Source organism: Magnolia sinica, chromosome 3 (assembly GCF_029962835.1).
Source record: "Magnolia sinica isolate HGM2019 chromosome 3, MsV1, whole genome shotgun sequence".
Lineage (NCBI taxonomy): Eukaryota > Viridiplantae > Streptophyta > Magnoliopsida > Magnoliales > Magnoliaceae > Magnolia > Magnolia sinica.
In genome coordinates, this window is record NC_080575.1 from 43,510,476 (window position 1) to 43,527,137 (window position 16,662).

Here is a 16,662-nt window from a genome sequence, read left to right on the forward strand (position 1 = left end):
TTTTTAGCTGTAAAGACTTTACTGTAATCTGAAACATGGCTTTTTACCAGGTTTCAGATTACAGCTAAAAGCTGTAATCTGTTTATAGCCTGTAAAGCCTTTACAGGCAAATACATGCATCCAAACAGCCCCCGTAATCAGATTACCTGCAATCCCTTTACAACTTAAGGACTTTACAGACATCCAAACAACCCCTAAGAGAATTTAAAGATTGAAAAACTTCAGGTTTTTTTTTTTTTTTCCTTTTTCTGACCAACAACTTCTCCATACAAACAATCAAGTCCTTATGCCTACCAAGTAAACTAGTAACCACGTAGTTGAAGTTTTAGGTAGAACTCAAACATTACAAATGCAAATGGAACTATCTATTGTTCAGCATACTCATTGAGTTTTGTTTGTTGAATGATTATTTTGATCAATCAATCAGGCTCTCAATAAAGAAAAACCACAAAGCTTCGTTAGATTCTGCTCAAAATTTCAAGTTTATTAAACTCAAGCAAACACCTATTCAAACCCTACCTCTATCTCCTTTCTCGCACAAGTCCCTCTACAGGTTTCACCCACCTGAAAATGTTTTGATGTATGTAGCCTATAGGTCTTGGAGAAGTTTTCTAGTCTAGACAATGATAGCCATAAGTGTAACTGATAACTGATAAGAAATTAATTTTTCCAAATAAATTAATGGAAGCATTGTGGAGCATGCTCCCATCTTCTCAAGGTTCTGTTACAATAGATACCATACGACTGGCTAAAATTTTCAAACATGGAAGTTTGGAGATAAAAGGATGATGAGCTGGCACATCTAACATTCCTCAAGCAAAAGACCCGAGATATCAACTAATGTTTAACAGTTATCAAAAGAGAATACATACCTAAACCTTACAATGAAATTATACCCTTTTGCAGGGAAAGGAACGTTAGTCAAGGTCTCTGCTGGAGCATCAACCAAAATAAGACCTGCCCTTTGCACTGTAACTGTTGTTTGCAGTTTCAAACTCGAACCTTCAAAGAGTACTGTTCAGAAAGAAAAAAACCAAATTCAAAGATGATACCACTAGATTAATATCCAAGTAGCATCATGGTTGTGTTTAACATGCAGTTATGGTTAGTATCACAAGAAGAAAGATACTTTGATTCAGTACCTCGAGCTGAACCTTCACCAACAGCATGAGCTTCTCCAGATAACTCATTTATACATATTACACTTCCATTGTCACTTAACCACTGCCCCGAGGCTAGACCATTTGTTCCTGTCAAATAGGGGAGTGAATAAAACACCAGCTTAGTCATGCAAACAAGTCTACACTGAATGTCTTGTTATAACAAGAGGACGCTTAAGACAAAAGAAAAATATTGATGGGGACATCACGCGCACATGCACGCCCCCCCCATGCACGTGTGCAAGGAGGAGGAAGGCCCCACCATCGATCTAGATCAATGGCGACATCCATGGAGGGCCTCGTAGTTAGAGGGCTGTGCTATAGTTCATTGGAGTGGACCCGATCATCATGTGGATCTCACCATCGGATCTCATGATTGTGGCCCACTTCCCTAAATGATCTAGGACTTTGAGTTTTGCTTATTATCGTTATTAGGAACATCATGAACAGTTTTGATTGCATTGATTAGTTGTTATTTTTGTTACTTCGTCTCTAAGTAATAGTGTGCGCACATGGCGCGGCTTTTGGGGTATAGGGTTTTCTTATAAATAGGCAACCCCTTGTAGGTTTTATTTTCATTGAAGATTATGAATAAAATTCTACGTTTTCCTGCTTCTCTAATTCTCTGAGTTGTAGAAATCTAATTAGGTGCGAAACCCTCCCTTCTTCGAAAGGCTAACTACCGTGATGCAAATCCACACCCATCCAAAATCGCCCCCATCTCCTACCTTTAATATTCATCATCTCCAACAGCCATCCCATCATCAAATCCACCCCCTTTTGCAGCCGATCCTTCTTCTACAACAGATTTGCAGAATTAGGCCATCCAGGAAGGCTGAAACTTCGGTGGAGCACCCTGCATAGACCGGACGCCCGATCGGCCTGAAACTTGCTATGTGGGTGGCCCACCCCTGGCCGACCAACCCCAAGCTGTCCCTTTTTGGGTTCGTGGGCCCCACACACATGTGGGAAGGATCCCACGCACGTGCGTCTAAGCCAGATTGCTGTCCACACGTGTGGACTATTTTTAGGTTCTCTCACTCCTCTAATCCTCTCCTCTCTCGCCTTAAATCCCCAACCCTAACCCTAGATAATCCTAAATTCCAAGTTCTATTCCATTTTTGCAAACCCTAGGCTTTCCCGAATTGAAACATGTGAATCCCTTGGATTGGGGAATAATCCTTTGCAAGAGTGGATGACTCTACTCTCCTTTGAGCATTGTTTGGTCTATAATTTTTAATTGATCCAGCCCTAACATGTGTAGGCTTGGACCCTTGTAGATTCCCCTTGTTGAATGCTTGATCTCATGTGGGATGTGGAATTTTTGTGATTGTTTCTAAATTAGTATGATCTAAAGCCTGAAATCTTGCATATCATGTTTAACTTTCATGTCCTACATCAAATATTAAAGCACTGACAGTACTCCCATTTTTTGCATGAAGTCAATGCTGCCATTAGCGAGAAGGAAACATGATGATATGATATATTTGTGTGTGGGGGAGATGATACAATGCAAACATTTTCATTGTAATTCGAATCATTTGTGCGCCAACTGTGATGTGTTGATGACATCCACTCCAACCATCAGATGTGTAAGGCATGGGCCCACAAATTACACCAATCTATGACTTAGGCGGCCCACAAATTACACCAATCTATGACTTAGGCGGCCCACACAACAAGGAAACAGTTGAGGGAGGACACCCACACTTGATTTCATGAAGGGCCCACCATGTTGTGTATATGCCATCCAACCCATTCACCTGAAGCATCTGCCCTAGGCGAACGGATCCTGCGGCCAACAGGCTGTTTTACACTCCAATGGACCCCAGGGGAGATCAATGGTGAACGTCCCTCCTGAACAAATTTCTACCGTGCAACTCATCGTAGTTTTGGGTCTAATTTTAGGGCCACTAGCTAAATGGGCCATTGTGCATCTGATGGACGGGTCAGATTCACGGTGGGCCTCACACAAAATGTTTACTTTTTTTTTTTTCCTTTTTGAAGCTTAAAATGCTTTCAATATAATTACGGTGAAGATTTTAGCATTATATTTGTGGTTTAACTGACAATATGGTCCACCATAAAGTGGAATGGTGAATAAGATTTGTGTGGTTGACATGAGTGGGGACAAGCCTTTTGAGGATCTCTCACACGCACTTGCAAGGGAAGAATTCAATGGCACACAATGTGTGCATGGCATCCAACCCATCCATTAGATGCACCCGCCAATGTGTACCCAATGGCCCGATAAGCAGGACAATCCATGACTTAGGTGGGCCACACCACAAGGAACACTTGAGAGGGGGCACCCACCCTTGATTCTGGTAAAGGGCTCACCATATTGTGTATATGCCATCCAGTCCATTGATATGCAACATTTGCCCTAAATGATGGCACGCCTAAAAATTCAAGGCATTCTGAAACTCAGGTGGGCCCAATGCAAATCAGCCATGTAACAGACCGTTACTTATGGGTCGTTTTTTCCTGTAACAGCACACCTTTGCTAGTATACATGCAAAGATTTAGAATGGAAGGGAGGAAGCAACCACCACGTGAAGAAGATAAGTCATTTAAGGGTTCAAGCACTCATTGTTCAGAGTATCGGTGATATTATCAATAATATTGCCGATATTATCGGTATCGCCAACTCGGCCATACTGATAACACTGGTAGTATATAAAAAATTCTCGTATTAGTGATATATTGCCGATATATCACAAATTATCAACGACGTATCAATGTCGCCAATGTCTCTAGATATTTTCAACTGTATAATTTCTAGATGTCACTTGTATAATCGATACTTGCATCGCCAATGTATTGGCAATATTATTGATAATATCACCGATGTATTGATGTCGCTAAAAATCTATTTGTTAAAAAAAAAAAAAAAATCATTCCAAAATTTCTTCTAAATGGGTGCATGGTGTATGACGAAATGCATGTATGCGTACATATGTATGCATGAATGGATGGATAGATGGCATGGTGTGTTGTAAAGGTCGTAACGTAAAGGTAACAGTGATGGCCGTTACATGTTACAGGGTTGTAGAGGCCGAACAGCTATTACAGAAAAAAAAATGACCGATAAAGGCCGTTACCGCTCTCGTAACGGCTTGTTACACTCCCCGTAAAGGCCATAACGGCCCCATAACAGTCCATGATAGAGCTGATATAGGTTTTTCAAGTTTTTTTTTCAATTAAAAAAAATAAAGAAACCATAATGATCGTTACGGGGGTCGTAACAATTGTTACAACCCGTATCGTAAAGGTAATGGTGGTGGCCGTTACATTCACCGTTACCGTTATGGAGTAACTTGATGGACAGGTCATGTATGTATGTATATATGTATGCATTATGGATTGATGCATGCATGTATGTGATGCAGGACATGAAATTCAAATATGATGTGCAAGATTTTAAGGCTTTAGATCACACTAATTCAGAAACAGTTACACAAAATTTCACATCCCACACGAAAGTTCAAGCACTCAATCAAGGGGAATCTTACGCGGATCAATCAAAGTTATAGAGCAAACAACAATCAAAGGAGGGTAAATTCATCCACACATGCACAACAATAATTTCCCAATCCAAGAGGTTCACAGATTTCGATTCGGGGAACCTTAAAGTTGAAGAAGGGGCATAAAATTGGGGATTTGAGTAATTTAGGGTTAGGGTTAGGGATTTGGGGTGAAAGAGGGGTGAAAGAGAGGAGAGAGACGAACCAGAGAAGTGTCACAAGCGTGGACAGCGGTGAAGGCACTAACACATGTTCGCTAGAGATGTCCCACACGTGTGTGGGGCCCACAAATCGGAAAACGGCCAGCTTGGCCCTGGTCGGCCAGGTGTGGGCCACAAAACCTCTAAATTTCAATTTGATTTGATGCATGGTCTGTGCGTGGTGCTCCACCGAAGTTTCAGCCCTCCTGGAGGGCTAGATTCTGGAAATCTGCTGCAGAGAGAAAAACGACTGGAATAAAGGATGGATTTGAAGCGTAGATGATTGTAAGAGGAGAAATATGGATGGTAGAAGGTAGGGACGAATTGGGATAGGTGTGGCTTCGCACCACAGTAGTCAGTCCTTCGAGGAAGGGAGGGTTTCACACCCAATTGAATCTCCACAACGCAAAAATTTTATTAATCTTCCATCAGAAAAAAGACTACAAGGGGTGACTATTTATAATAAAACCCTATACTCCAAAACTTGCGCCATGTGCGCAACCTATTACTTGGAGACAGTAACAAAAAATAACAACTAATCAAAGCAATCTAAACCATCCATGATATTCTTAATAACAATAATAAGCAAAACCCCAAGTACTAGATTAATTAGAATAGTGGGCCACGATCATAAGAACTCATAGTAGGATTCACATGACTATCGGGTCCACTCCAACGAACCAAAACGCAACACTCTAATTAGGAGACCCTCCCTGGACGTCGTCATCGATCCAGATCGATGGTGGGCCCTCCTCTTTGCGTACGTGCGTTGGGGGGGGGGGGGGGGGGGCGGCGCGTGCGCATGATGTCCCCATCAGTATGTGTGTACGTATGCATGCATGGATAGAGGGATGGATGGATCATGAATGTGTGTATATATGTATGTATCATTGTATGTATGTATGTATGAATGGATGGTTGGTTGGTTGGATAGATGGATGGATCATGCATGTGTGTTGTATGTATGTATGCGCATGCATGGATGGATGAATCCACCATTTTCCCCATGTTTCCCCAATGTTCCCTAAGTCAACTTAACATGCTTTTAGGCTCCCATTAAAGGAAAAAAGTTATTATGTATGCTTCTTTTTTCTTTTTTGTTCTATTATTTAATTCCTAAATATACAAATGTGTATTTTGGCATCTACTGACGTATCGTTGAGAAATTTCACCAAATTCCCCATGTTTCCCCAATGTTTCCTTGAGTGAACATTACATGCTTTTATGCCCCCATTAAAGGAAAACTTATTATGTATGCATCTTTTTTGCAATTATTAGATTCCTGAATATGCAAATGTGTATTTTAACATCTCCTGAAATTTCATTGAGAAATTCCACCATTTTCCCAATGTTTCCCTCAGATAGCGATACATTTTTCGAGTATCGATAATATTGGTGATATCAATACAAGTTTCCTTACCCCCAGCTAGTGCTACATGTAATGATACCAATACTATGAACACTGCACACACTAATAATTCATGAGAATGTAATGAAAAAAAAAATAAAAATACAAAAAACAAAAAAGAACCATGGGTATAAAGTCACAGTTGTCAGAGCTTCAAGAAAAAAATAATATGAGCCAACATTGAAAAGATTGGCTTTCATATAAACTGTGCAAAATAATGCCCCGGTAACATTGGCCTTAATGTCAGGCAAGATTTAGCTTCATCATTTTTCAGATGGTTATCTATGAGTTGCAGCCCTCTCTCTTGATCTGAGGAAAAAAAAGAGTCAAGCAATGTAGTGCATAGACAAAAGAGGAATAGTGAACCGGCCTCATATAACATGGATAGGGCAGGCTGGAAGGGGCATCTTGGTGCTGTGATCCAAGACACTAGCACCAGTCACGTAATGACTCAATAATGCAAGTGATGCCCAGCAACCGTTAAATAAAGTGGATTTGGATTATGCAGAGGACCCATCTGACTGATCAAAGAAAAATGTATATCAAAAGTGATGAGGGGTACAAACATCATAAATACGAAACAACAACATGATATTCGAATCTTTAGCTAACATATTAGTCTGAAGGGAAGTGGCAGAGAAATAACTTATTCATGCACAAGCATATCTCTGCAGCAACATATTAGGGAAGACAGAGTGGCATGTGAAAGCTGGCAAAGCTCCTAGAACAGCAGTATTGAAGAAAAACTGAACAATGGGAAAAGAGATCTACTCTTCATTGTTATATTATCGGGTGTTGCTGACAGATTGTAACACTTTTGATTCTAGGAAAGATATTTTCAAGAAGAAATTGCTAGCATTCAAACAACCATCCAAAATAGAGGAACCAACTTACCGTCTCCGATTACGCTGAAGTTGAGATAATGCCCAATGTGAAGGACAGGATTCTGAGGCTGTAAATGCGCACCAACTGATATCTGGGTAGTGCAGTTTAAATGCAGAGGTTAAAGTACTTTCCTTTTTCTTTTCTTTTTTACTTAAGGTAAAAAGTTCTCTCATCTACTACTACACCGTGTACCAACCAATCTTTTAAAACTAGAACAAAACAGTGGCCTGACCTCTTCAACCCAAACTAGGAGTGCAACTTGGGCAGGTTGGGTTGGGTTGAGGGTCAACCTAAGCCCAGCTCAACCTCAAGAGGAATCGGCCCAAGGGCTAATCCAACCCTAGACTCAACACAAGCTACCTAACCCAAGGTATCCAACCCATAATGAAATTTGGGTTAGGTCGGGTTAGATCAAGTTGGGCCAGGTTAAAACCTACAACTTGTAAACTAACAAATAGGATGAAGCATCTAACCATCAAATTACACCATTAAAGTAACATATGTAACTATCAAAATAAAATAGCAAAATAAAGTACAGAACCCTACCCTTTGATTTTTAGATGGAATGAAAGCCATTGAAATACTCTTGGTTGTTCTGAATTCATCTACTAATAGTGATGGTCACTGTTTTCCATTCAATGTAAGTTTCCTCCAATGGTCTATGTAGCATAAAGTCCACAACATGGATGATTCGGATCATCGGTCCACTTAGTATAATGAACCCAATGGGGAACAACCACTAGATCATGAGTCGTGGCAAAGGCAAAATAAACTCCTCCAATAGAGTCATGACTCGAGACTCATGAATATCCAATGAAGAGCCCCTCATGTGAGGTGGTAGAATGTGTGAGAGATCTTGAACAGATAAAGACATTTGCTAGAGATCCATGACATTCATCAAGTAGTGCGCACATGAACATGCAATGGGCCTAAAATAATGATGGTCGTTGATCATGCGGTTCAAAACTTGAATGAACCGTATATTTTTTTAAAATCTTGGCCATGATATTACCTTTTATATCAAGTATATTAGTCATAGCTCGCATGTGTATGTACTAGTTATAAGGTCGGGTTCGGGTTGGGTCGTGTTGCCCAAGGCCTCAACCCAAACCTAACGGCAACCTGGGGGTTGGGTTGAGAATTTTCAACCCAACAGCAACATAACATGACCCAAAGTTTGGGTTGGGCCAATCAAGTTTGGGTTGACCCAACCTAAGTCGCACTTGCATCCCTGAGAACTGGACACTTTTCCAATTAAGCTCTAATCAAACAACTTACACCATCAAAACTGGTCAAATTGTCTAGATTGGATAGTTCAACCATCTAACAATATGAATTCAGCAGTTTTTGATGAACTAGATTGCTAATTTCACTTTAAGTAGTTTAAGAAATAAAAGACCTATATGTACATACATACATACATACATGTATGCATACATACATACATACAAATATATATCAGAGATAATGATCACATGCAATTAATTATTAAAAAAAAAAAACACACGCCCGCACCCACACCCACACCCACACGCGCATATCAAAGAGAATGATCACATGCAATCAATTATACCATATTGTCTCAAGCACAGCAATGCATGCGTGTGGGTGGGTGGGTCTGTCCGCACATGAGTTAAGTTTGGGTACACCCACAGTTTGTCCCTTTATGGCTCCACATCATTGATCTAATGTACACATTGTGAATACGATGACCCAAAATCTTTCAGATTGGAATCATAGCTATCCAGTCTTTGTTTCACCTATTTTCCTTATTTATTTCCTTCTCTTAGAAATTTTATTTTTAAATAGTTTACTAATGGCATCAATATGGTGTCACGATTCAACCTGGTTTGACCGAAGTAAACACTGTTTGATAAAGGGTTCTTTTTTAAAACATTGGTATAATTGGTACATATATGAAGCTAGAAAAAAACACTAGTTCATGGCAACATAAGTAACCAAACTTCGAAATTTGACAAAATATACATCAACTGGTAAAGTTTCTATCAAAAAATGTAGATTCCACTATTGTGCTTCGAGTTTGATGAAGGGTTCATTTTTCAAAACATTGGTATAATTGGTACAGAAATGAAGCTAGATAAAAAATAAAAAATAAATAAATAAATTTCTAGTTCGTGGCAAAATAACTAACCGAAGTTTGAAATTAGACAAAATGTAGGTCAACTAGTAAAGTTTCCGTCCAAAAATGATGATTTCTGTGCTCCAAGTATACGAAGAAAATATCCATCAATTGAAATGACACAAAGAAACATATGGTGGTTAAGTCTTCTAGCTGAAGAAATTTTAAAAATCTAGCAAACAGCAAAAATGATGAATACCAGGATGTAGTCTGCCTTCATTGGGCTTTTGTTGATTGATATTCGCACAAGAGCTCTACCATGACGCATCGCCTTCATATATTAGAAAAACAGTCACAAAAAAGACATGGAAATTAGAATAAACAATTAAGGAGAGTCGAGACGATCAATAAGAAAAAGGAGATATGCATATGCACTTCTAGATGTGAATCTCCATTCTCTCGATACAATAACGTTCATAGATATAACATGGAAAATGTTGTCTAACGTAATATGAATTATCTGTCCTCAAGTGCATGTTGCCTAAATCATTGTGATTGAACTGCACAACAACAAAATTAGGCCAGCAAACCTGGAGATGAATTTTTTTATTCATGTAGTGTGTGTTATTTTCCTCCAAAGTTTGAATCGACACCACATCAGGATAATTAGTTTCAACTTCCAACGGAACCACACCATACGCTTGATAGAAGGGATTTCCTAACGACAATAAGAAAAGAAATTGATTGTTTAGGCCTCAAATTAGGAAGAGCTAAAAAGAGGAGCTTTTGATACTTCAGTACTACCACTGGATTAAAAGTACCTAAGGCATCTTGGTAATTTATAAAGAGTTCCAATTTAGCACCAACAGCAACGTCAGCCACATGGCAAGGAAATTCCTTTGTACTTGCCCTTACTTGAGCCACCTGATCACACAAGAAAATATTCACAAAGATACAAAAATATTAAAAAAAAAAAGAGAAAAAGAAAAAAAAAAAACAAATGAACTTGAATTCTAATAGTAAGAGAAACATGTTGATTACAGAAAATTACCTAACAAGATCAAAAAGGTAAACATGCACAATGTTTTCAGACATACATTTATTCAACAACACGGTTGTCTCAAGTGGCTCATATGAATATTACACTACAGCATGATAAATTCTCAATAGGGTTTATCTTAAGTGGCTGATAAATTCTCTCTCATGGACAGCCATGATTGTCTATATGGCCCATCTTGTTGATGGATGATGATAAGATGAGTTGGAGTGGTCCATGGAATAGTCTGCATGTGTTTCTTATGTTCATTTTGGGCTAGGTTAGTATAAGTGTGGTTATGAGGGTATATAAGGAAAGAGGGCATGTTTGTTAGTTTACATTCTTTTATGAAAGCCCTAATATAATAGAGTGAAAAGGGGGGAGCGTTACCCCAGCTTTCTTCTCTCTTCTCCATCTTTTTCGAGTGAACTATATGCCAAACTACACGGTACCAAACCGATTCTGATCCAAATTTCCCTCATTTCCTCCCCATTCTCCATCCTACTCTTCTTCTTCCTAGATCTCAGCCACATCTTGTCATGTTGATGTCTTCTTCTTAGAAAAAAATTTGCATGCATAGATTACCTTATGAGCTCTGGCACATATTTCTGTCACCCCCCAAATCCATCGCCTAGATACACACGCGACACCGACACCAAGCTCGAAGGCACAACTTGGGAGAAGATAAGTACACAATTATTCATTCAATCATTACAATATTCAACTAATAGTAACCAACATCAACCTCATTTGATAACCATTCAAGCTCGCAAAACAGTACTCTTTCCCACTACAAATATTACAATAAATGCTTCCAAACATAAACTAAGCAAAACATCCTCAGGTCCATGCCAAGCTATCATTGCAAGTTAACTTTTCCTTAAGATTAAAAACAACTAGGGTGCGCTTAATAAGCCCAGTAGGTAAATCTCCATGCATGTGAGATAATTATGAATGGGGTGCTTATGAATCTAATAGCCAACACATCTTAGTATAGTTAACTTCATTGAACAACCAAGGCCATTTTACACTAGTTGGCCAAAACTTTCCCAACCACTATCCAACCTCGGCAGTGGGAGCATGTTGCACACCTAATGTGCTCACCCAACCCATCCCGACAATAGGGAACCCCTTTTATCGTAACATATGTTGTAGGCTTGTTACACATCTTCTCCATCTGACCTCGGCAGTGGGAACCTCTTGCAACATGTGCTCACCCCACCTGGCCCGACAATAGACGTCTCAATTGGTACCAAATGGGGTTCAAGGCTTCTCACCCATTGGACTCATCGATGTTCCCTGCAATTTGACTTTAGGAATTTTCAACCTAGGGGACTCAATTGCCCGTCTTGAATTTTTTGGACAATTCTAACCATCCACATGCATGGGGTACATGAGTTCACCATTCCGAACCATCTCCAGATTTTAACCATTCGCATGAGCTCACAAGTCTGGACCATCTCAAGGTTCTAACTATCCACACGAGTTCACAAATCTGAACTATTTCAAGATACTAACTATTCACATAAGCTCACGAATCTGAACCACCTCAAGGTTCTAACTATCCACATGAGTTCACAATTTCCAATCATTCCATGGTGCGCATGCATGAGTTCTTATCCATGACTCAAGACGAAATTCTTTCAAGTTAACAAGTTATCAAATGGTAGGTTTACACATGATTCCTCATTCAATAAGAGGTCTAATTTGCACACATTTGTGTACGCACCATTGTCTAATTTGTTGCACTTGTACACTTGAGCAAAAGTCTAACCTATACACATAGTGTGCACCTCATGGGTCTAACTTGCTACACTAATACACTTGAACCAGTGTTTCAAATAGCGCTACGTAGCGTCCTAAATTGCGTAAATCCCCTGTAGCGTACGCTACATGGGTCATAGTGTACGCTACAACCATGTAGCGCGTAGCGTCCACAGCGTAAGCTACAATGTATTCTTTTACTATTTTATTTTTTTATTATTTTTTCATGTTTTCTTTGTATCTAATGTTGAGGAATATGGCACTTGTATTGTACTTCATACTTTTAACCAATGAGATTTTTATTTCTTTTCATAATTGTGACTTGTGGTTTCAATTAGATATTATTAATTGAAGTGGTTTGCTTAGAAAGTTGTTGATGTGATAATTATTTGATTTGGCTTATATACGTGGATTGGCTTTTGATAAATGATAACTACTAACTTGTTTGAACATGCTTATAATTGATAAAATGAATCATCTTTTAGGCATTTTTATATTTTTTTTCCTTCTTTTTTTTTCCCACTGTTTATTATGTTTGTCCTATTTTTAAATTAAAAAATAGAAGTATTGTGTAGCTTACGCTACACACTACGTATTTACGCTACGTATAGAGGGTTGAGTGCTACGTATCATGCTACCAGTATTTAAAACACTGACTTCAACATTGGTCTATCTTGCACACACATCACATTCGAATAGTGGACTGTTTTAGTCACCACCAAACAAGGTTGAGTGGGCTGGTTTGTGCACTACTAACTAATTGTCAAGTGGACCAACATAAGCACCATACACCCATGCTCAAGTGAACCAAGTCAAGCATCATTTACACATGTTCAGGTGAACTGAGTCAAGCATCATTCACACATGTTCAAGTGGAATGATTTAAGCATCGTAAACACATGTTCTAGAGGACTGAATTAAGCATCGTAAAGACATCCAAATGGACTGATTTAAGCATCATCAACAAATGTTCTAGTGGGCTGATTTTAGCATCATTACCACAAATCCGAGTGGACTGATTCAAGCATCATAAATAAATGTCTAGTGGACTGATTTAAGCATCGTAAAAACATGTTCTAGTGGACTGACTTAAGCATCATAAACACATGTCCACATGGATTAATTTAAGCATCATAAACATATGTTCTAGTCAATGTTTTAAATATCGATGATATTGGCCGATATATCCCACCATATATCTTGTATCTCACCCGTGCGATACGAAACACACAAGTAGTGCCGACATATCCCACATATTTGATCCGATGAGCATTTGCAATTTCCGATCCCCTTTTTTGTTGACATTAAGTTAGATCAGTGTCAAATGGTTATAAATCCATTGGTTCTTCATGTTTTGCATGAAAAATCATGGAGTTTGAGCTTTGATTTCGATATCCATTGGTTCTTCATATTCTCCACTTCTTTTTTTTTCGAAAATTTCCTTCAACTAGCTATCAATTAGACTAATTTTGAAGTATTTAAGAGTATTTGATGAAACGAGCATCACATACATTCTAATTTTGAAATTTAATTGTAGGTGGTCCAATTTGGAAAATTTTCGAAAATTTCCCAATTTCTCCCAAATTACTTGCAAAGTTGCACTCCAAACATGAAATCAAGCTTTGCATGAGGGTTAATCTACTAATTTGTCAAGTCCTTGTCAATTTTTGGAAAATAAAAATCATTTTTTAATTAAAAACTAATAAAAAAAAATTTTATTTTTAATTTCCCTTTAACCAACTATCAATTGAGACTAATTTCGAAGTATTTAGGAGTGTTTGATGAAATGATCATCACATACACTCTAAATTTTATGCATTCAATTGCATATAGTTGCATTAGTTCAGTCAAATAGCACACAGCTTAGGACCCTATACGAAGGAAACCTATTATGTGCACTTCTTTTTTGAGGTGTTATGATTTAAAAGTGTATATTAAGGTCTTTTCTAACAATCCTTAAGTTTCATTGAAAAATTCAACCATTTTCTTCATTTTTTCCCAAAAAATGTGATAAATTCCCCGATACAAACAATATATCCTATGGGATAACCGATACGTATCTGTATCCCAGGGATGCAATATGTAACGCGATACCAATATTTCAAACAGTGGTTCTAGTAGGCTGATCTTAGCATCACTAGCACACATCCAAGTGGACTGATTTAAGCATCATAAACACATCCAAGTGGAAAGGTTTAAGCATTATAAACACATGTTCTAGTGGACTGAATTAAGCATCGTAAATACATGACTAAGTAGACTAATTTAAACATCAGCAACACATGTTCTAGTGGGCTGACCTTAGCATCAAGCATCATAAATACATGTTCTAGTGAACTGATTTAAGCATCATTAACACATCCAAGTGGACTAATTTAAGCATCAAAAACACATGTTCTAGTGGGCTAATCTTAGCAGCATTACCACACATCCAAGTGGACTGATTTAAGCATCATAAACACGTCCAAGTGGATTGGTTTAAGTATCATAAACGCCTGGTCTTGTGGGCTGATCTTAGCATCATTAGCACACATCCAAGTTGATTATTTTGGGCCCACTAGGCCATCCTAGGTGGCTTGCCACTTCTTGCCTTGGATCATGCGAGGAGAAAAAAATGGGGAAGAATGAGTGAGAAGTACTCACTTGTTTACTCTCGTGTAGTGTGCCTTTGATGAATGGTTTGGGTGGCTTGAAGTGTGGCTCCTCTCTCTCTCTCTCTCTCTCTCTCTCTCTCTCTCTCTCTCTCTCTCTCTCTCTCTTCCAAGCCTCGGTGTGTGAAGGGCTACCAATGGGAGAGTGGACCTTGCTTTTATGGAGAGGGAAGAGATCGGGAGAGAATGGGAGTGGAAAGGAGATGGGGGCCATGGGAGTAGGTAAGAGTGGTTGGGGTGTGAGAGGCCTTGGCCTTGCTTGGTCAAGGGGTGAGGTATAGGTATATGTGGTATGTGGGTCAATGTTTAACAAAGGTGTGTGTAGGTTTAGAGTGTGAGTAGTATTGTGTAATGGGTGTGAGTGTGAGTATGTGTGTTGCGCGTGGGTGAGAGTAGGTGTGTGGGTGGATGCATGTGTGTGGGCATGTGTAGGTGAATGCACATGTGTGAAGGTATGCATACATGGTAAAATTCAAGGTCATTACATTTCGGTGCTGAAGTCATGTAAAATCAACACTCGTTGACTTCAATTCAATGCAAAGATTAGCGTTCAACATTCGGATAATGCTAGGGAGTATGTGTCTAAGAATTTGATTCATGTGTCTTCTCAGGGTATTATTTATCAAACTTTTTGTGCACCCACACCACAACAAAATGATGTAGCCGAACATAGGAATCAACATTTAATTGAAGCATGGTTCTGAATATAAGAATTAGGGAGCATATCAACCTGGCAAAAGAACGATACAATATAGACGTTGTGCTTCTGTATCAGACCATATAGACGTTGTGTTTCATCCTCTGGGAGATCTGGTGTGCCAGAAATGCAGCCGAGTTTGAGGGTCACGCTTCGCACCCCTCGTCGGTCATCGCTGGGGTGAAATGGTGGCTGGGCACAGTGTACGATGGATCCTTTTGCTCCGTTTTGCCCTCCTTACCTACTCTCAACTTGCTCATTGATTTGGGTATTCCCCACAGCAGCCCGTCGGGCAAGTCTGTTAAGGGGGTGAGGTGGAGGAGACCATGGCCAGGTCGGGTCAAACTTAGTGTGGACGGGTCGGCTCTAGGGAATCCATGTCTGGGGGAGGTGGAATTTGCAGGCGGGACAATGGCTCCCTTATTTTTGTGTTCTCCATGGGATTCGGGGTGGGGACCAACTCTATGGCTGAACTTCGTGCGATCGCTCATGGTCTTGGCCTCTGCATTGACCCGGGATTCAACCATATTGAGATTGAGTCCAACTCCAAGTTGGTGGTATCGGTGGTGGACGGGTCTTCCCAGCCGAGCTGGCAATGGAAATACTGGTTGCTAAGGATCCAGAAGCTTTGCTTGAGGGTTGACACGTCCATTTCCCATATTTTCAGGGAAGGAAACAAGCTAGCGGACAGGATGGCTCGCAGAGGATCGGAAGCCCAAGGATATTTCTTCTCTTCCTTGACAAGCGCCCTCCCCTGTGACATTAGGGGTCTTTTATTCCTAGATGGAGCTGGGTTGGGTAATGTTCGGGAGGCTAGTTCCCGTGGTCAAGGTATATAAGGGGTCCTCTTTTTGTCAGCTATATGATAGGCTTGCTGTTCGGGTCCTTTTTTCCCGTCCAGGCCTGAAGGGTGGGTACGTTGTAAAGATCATTCCCGAGTTGAATATATTCCGCCTTTATAAAAAAAAAAAAAATAATAATAATAATAAAAAGATTTTGAGGCACATTTTGTAAAAAAAAAAAGAAAAAAAGACCATATCAGTCAAATTTCTTTACAAGCTAAAGAATTAAGGAAAAATATCAAGGAAAGAAGGCAGAAATGAGATCTTCAAGAATCTATCCTTTAAAATAAAAAATAAAAATAAAAAATTATGTTGGGCATGCATATAATGGCGTATAAGATCATTCTTTGTTAAGAATGTTGTCTGTAGGTTTGACCTATTGAGAGTCAACCAAATGGGCCCTAGTTGAACA

The 16,662-nt window shown here is 39.4% G+C and overlaps 1 protein-coding gene across 3 annotated transcripts in view; it reads right to left on the reverse strand.

The window, feature by feature from the left end:
* The window catches only part of LOC131239858 (nuclear pore complex protein GP210), a 157,053-nt gene that overhangs the window by 8,037 nt on the left and 132,354 nt on the right, over positions 1-16,662 (reverse strand). The window contains exons 25-30 of one of the 3 annotated variants that reach the window (XM_058237748.1): positions 10,082-10,184; positions 9,851-9,978; positions 9,520-9,591; positions 7,190-7,271; positions 1,143-1,250; positions 873-1,014 (exon numbers count right to left, since the gene is read on the reverse strand). In XM_058237748.1, the coding sequence (XP_058093731.1) occupies positions 873-1,014; positions 1,143-1,250; positions 7,190-7,271; positions 9,520-9,591; positions 9,851-9,978; positions 10,082-10,184 (635 nt within the window). Of the gene's footprint in view, positions 1-872; positions 1,015-1,142; positions 1,251-7,189; positions 7,272-9,519; positions 9,592-9,850; positions 9,979-10,081; positions 10,185-16,662 lie in introns of those variants that run through there. The other 2 variants (XR_009168445.1, XM_058237749.1) reach the window with 2 other exon arrangements.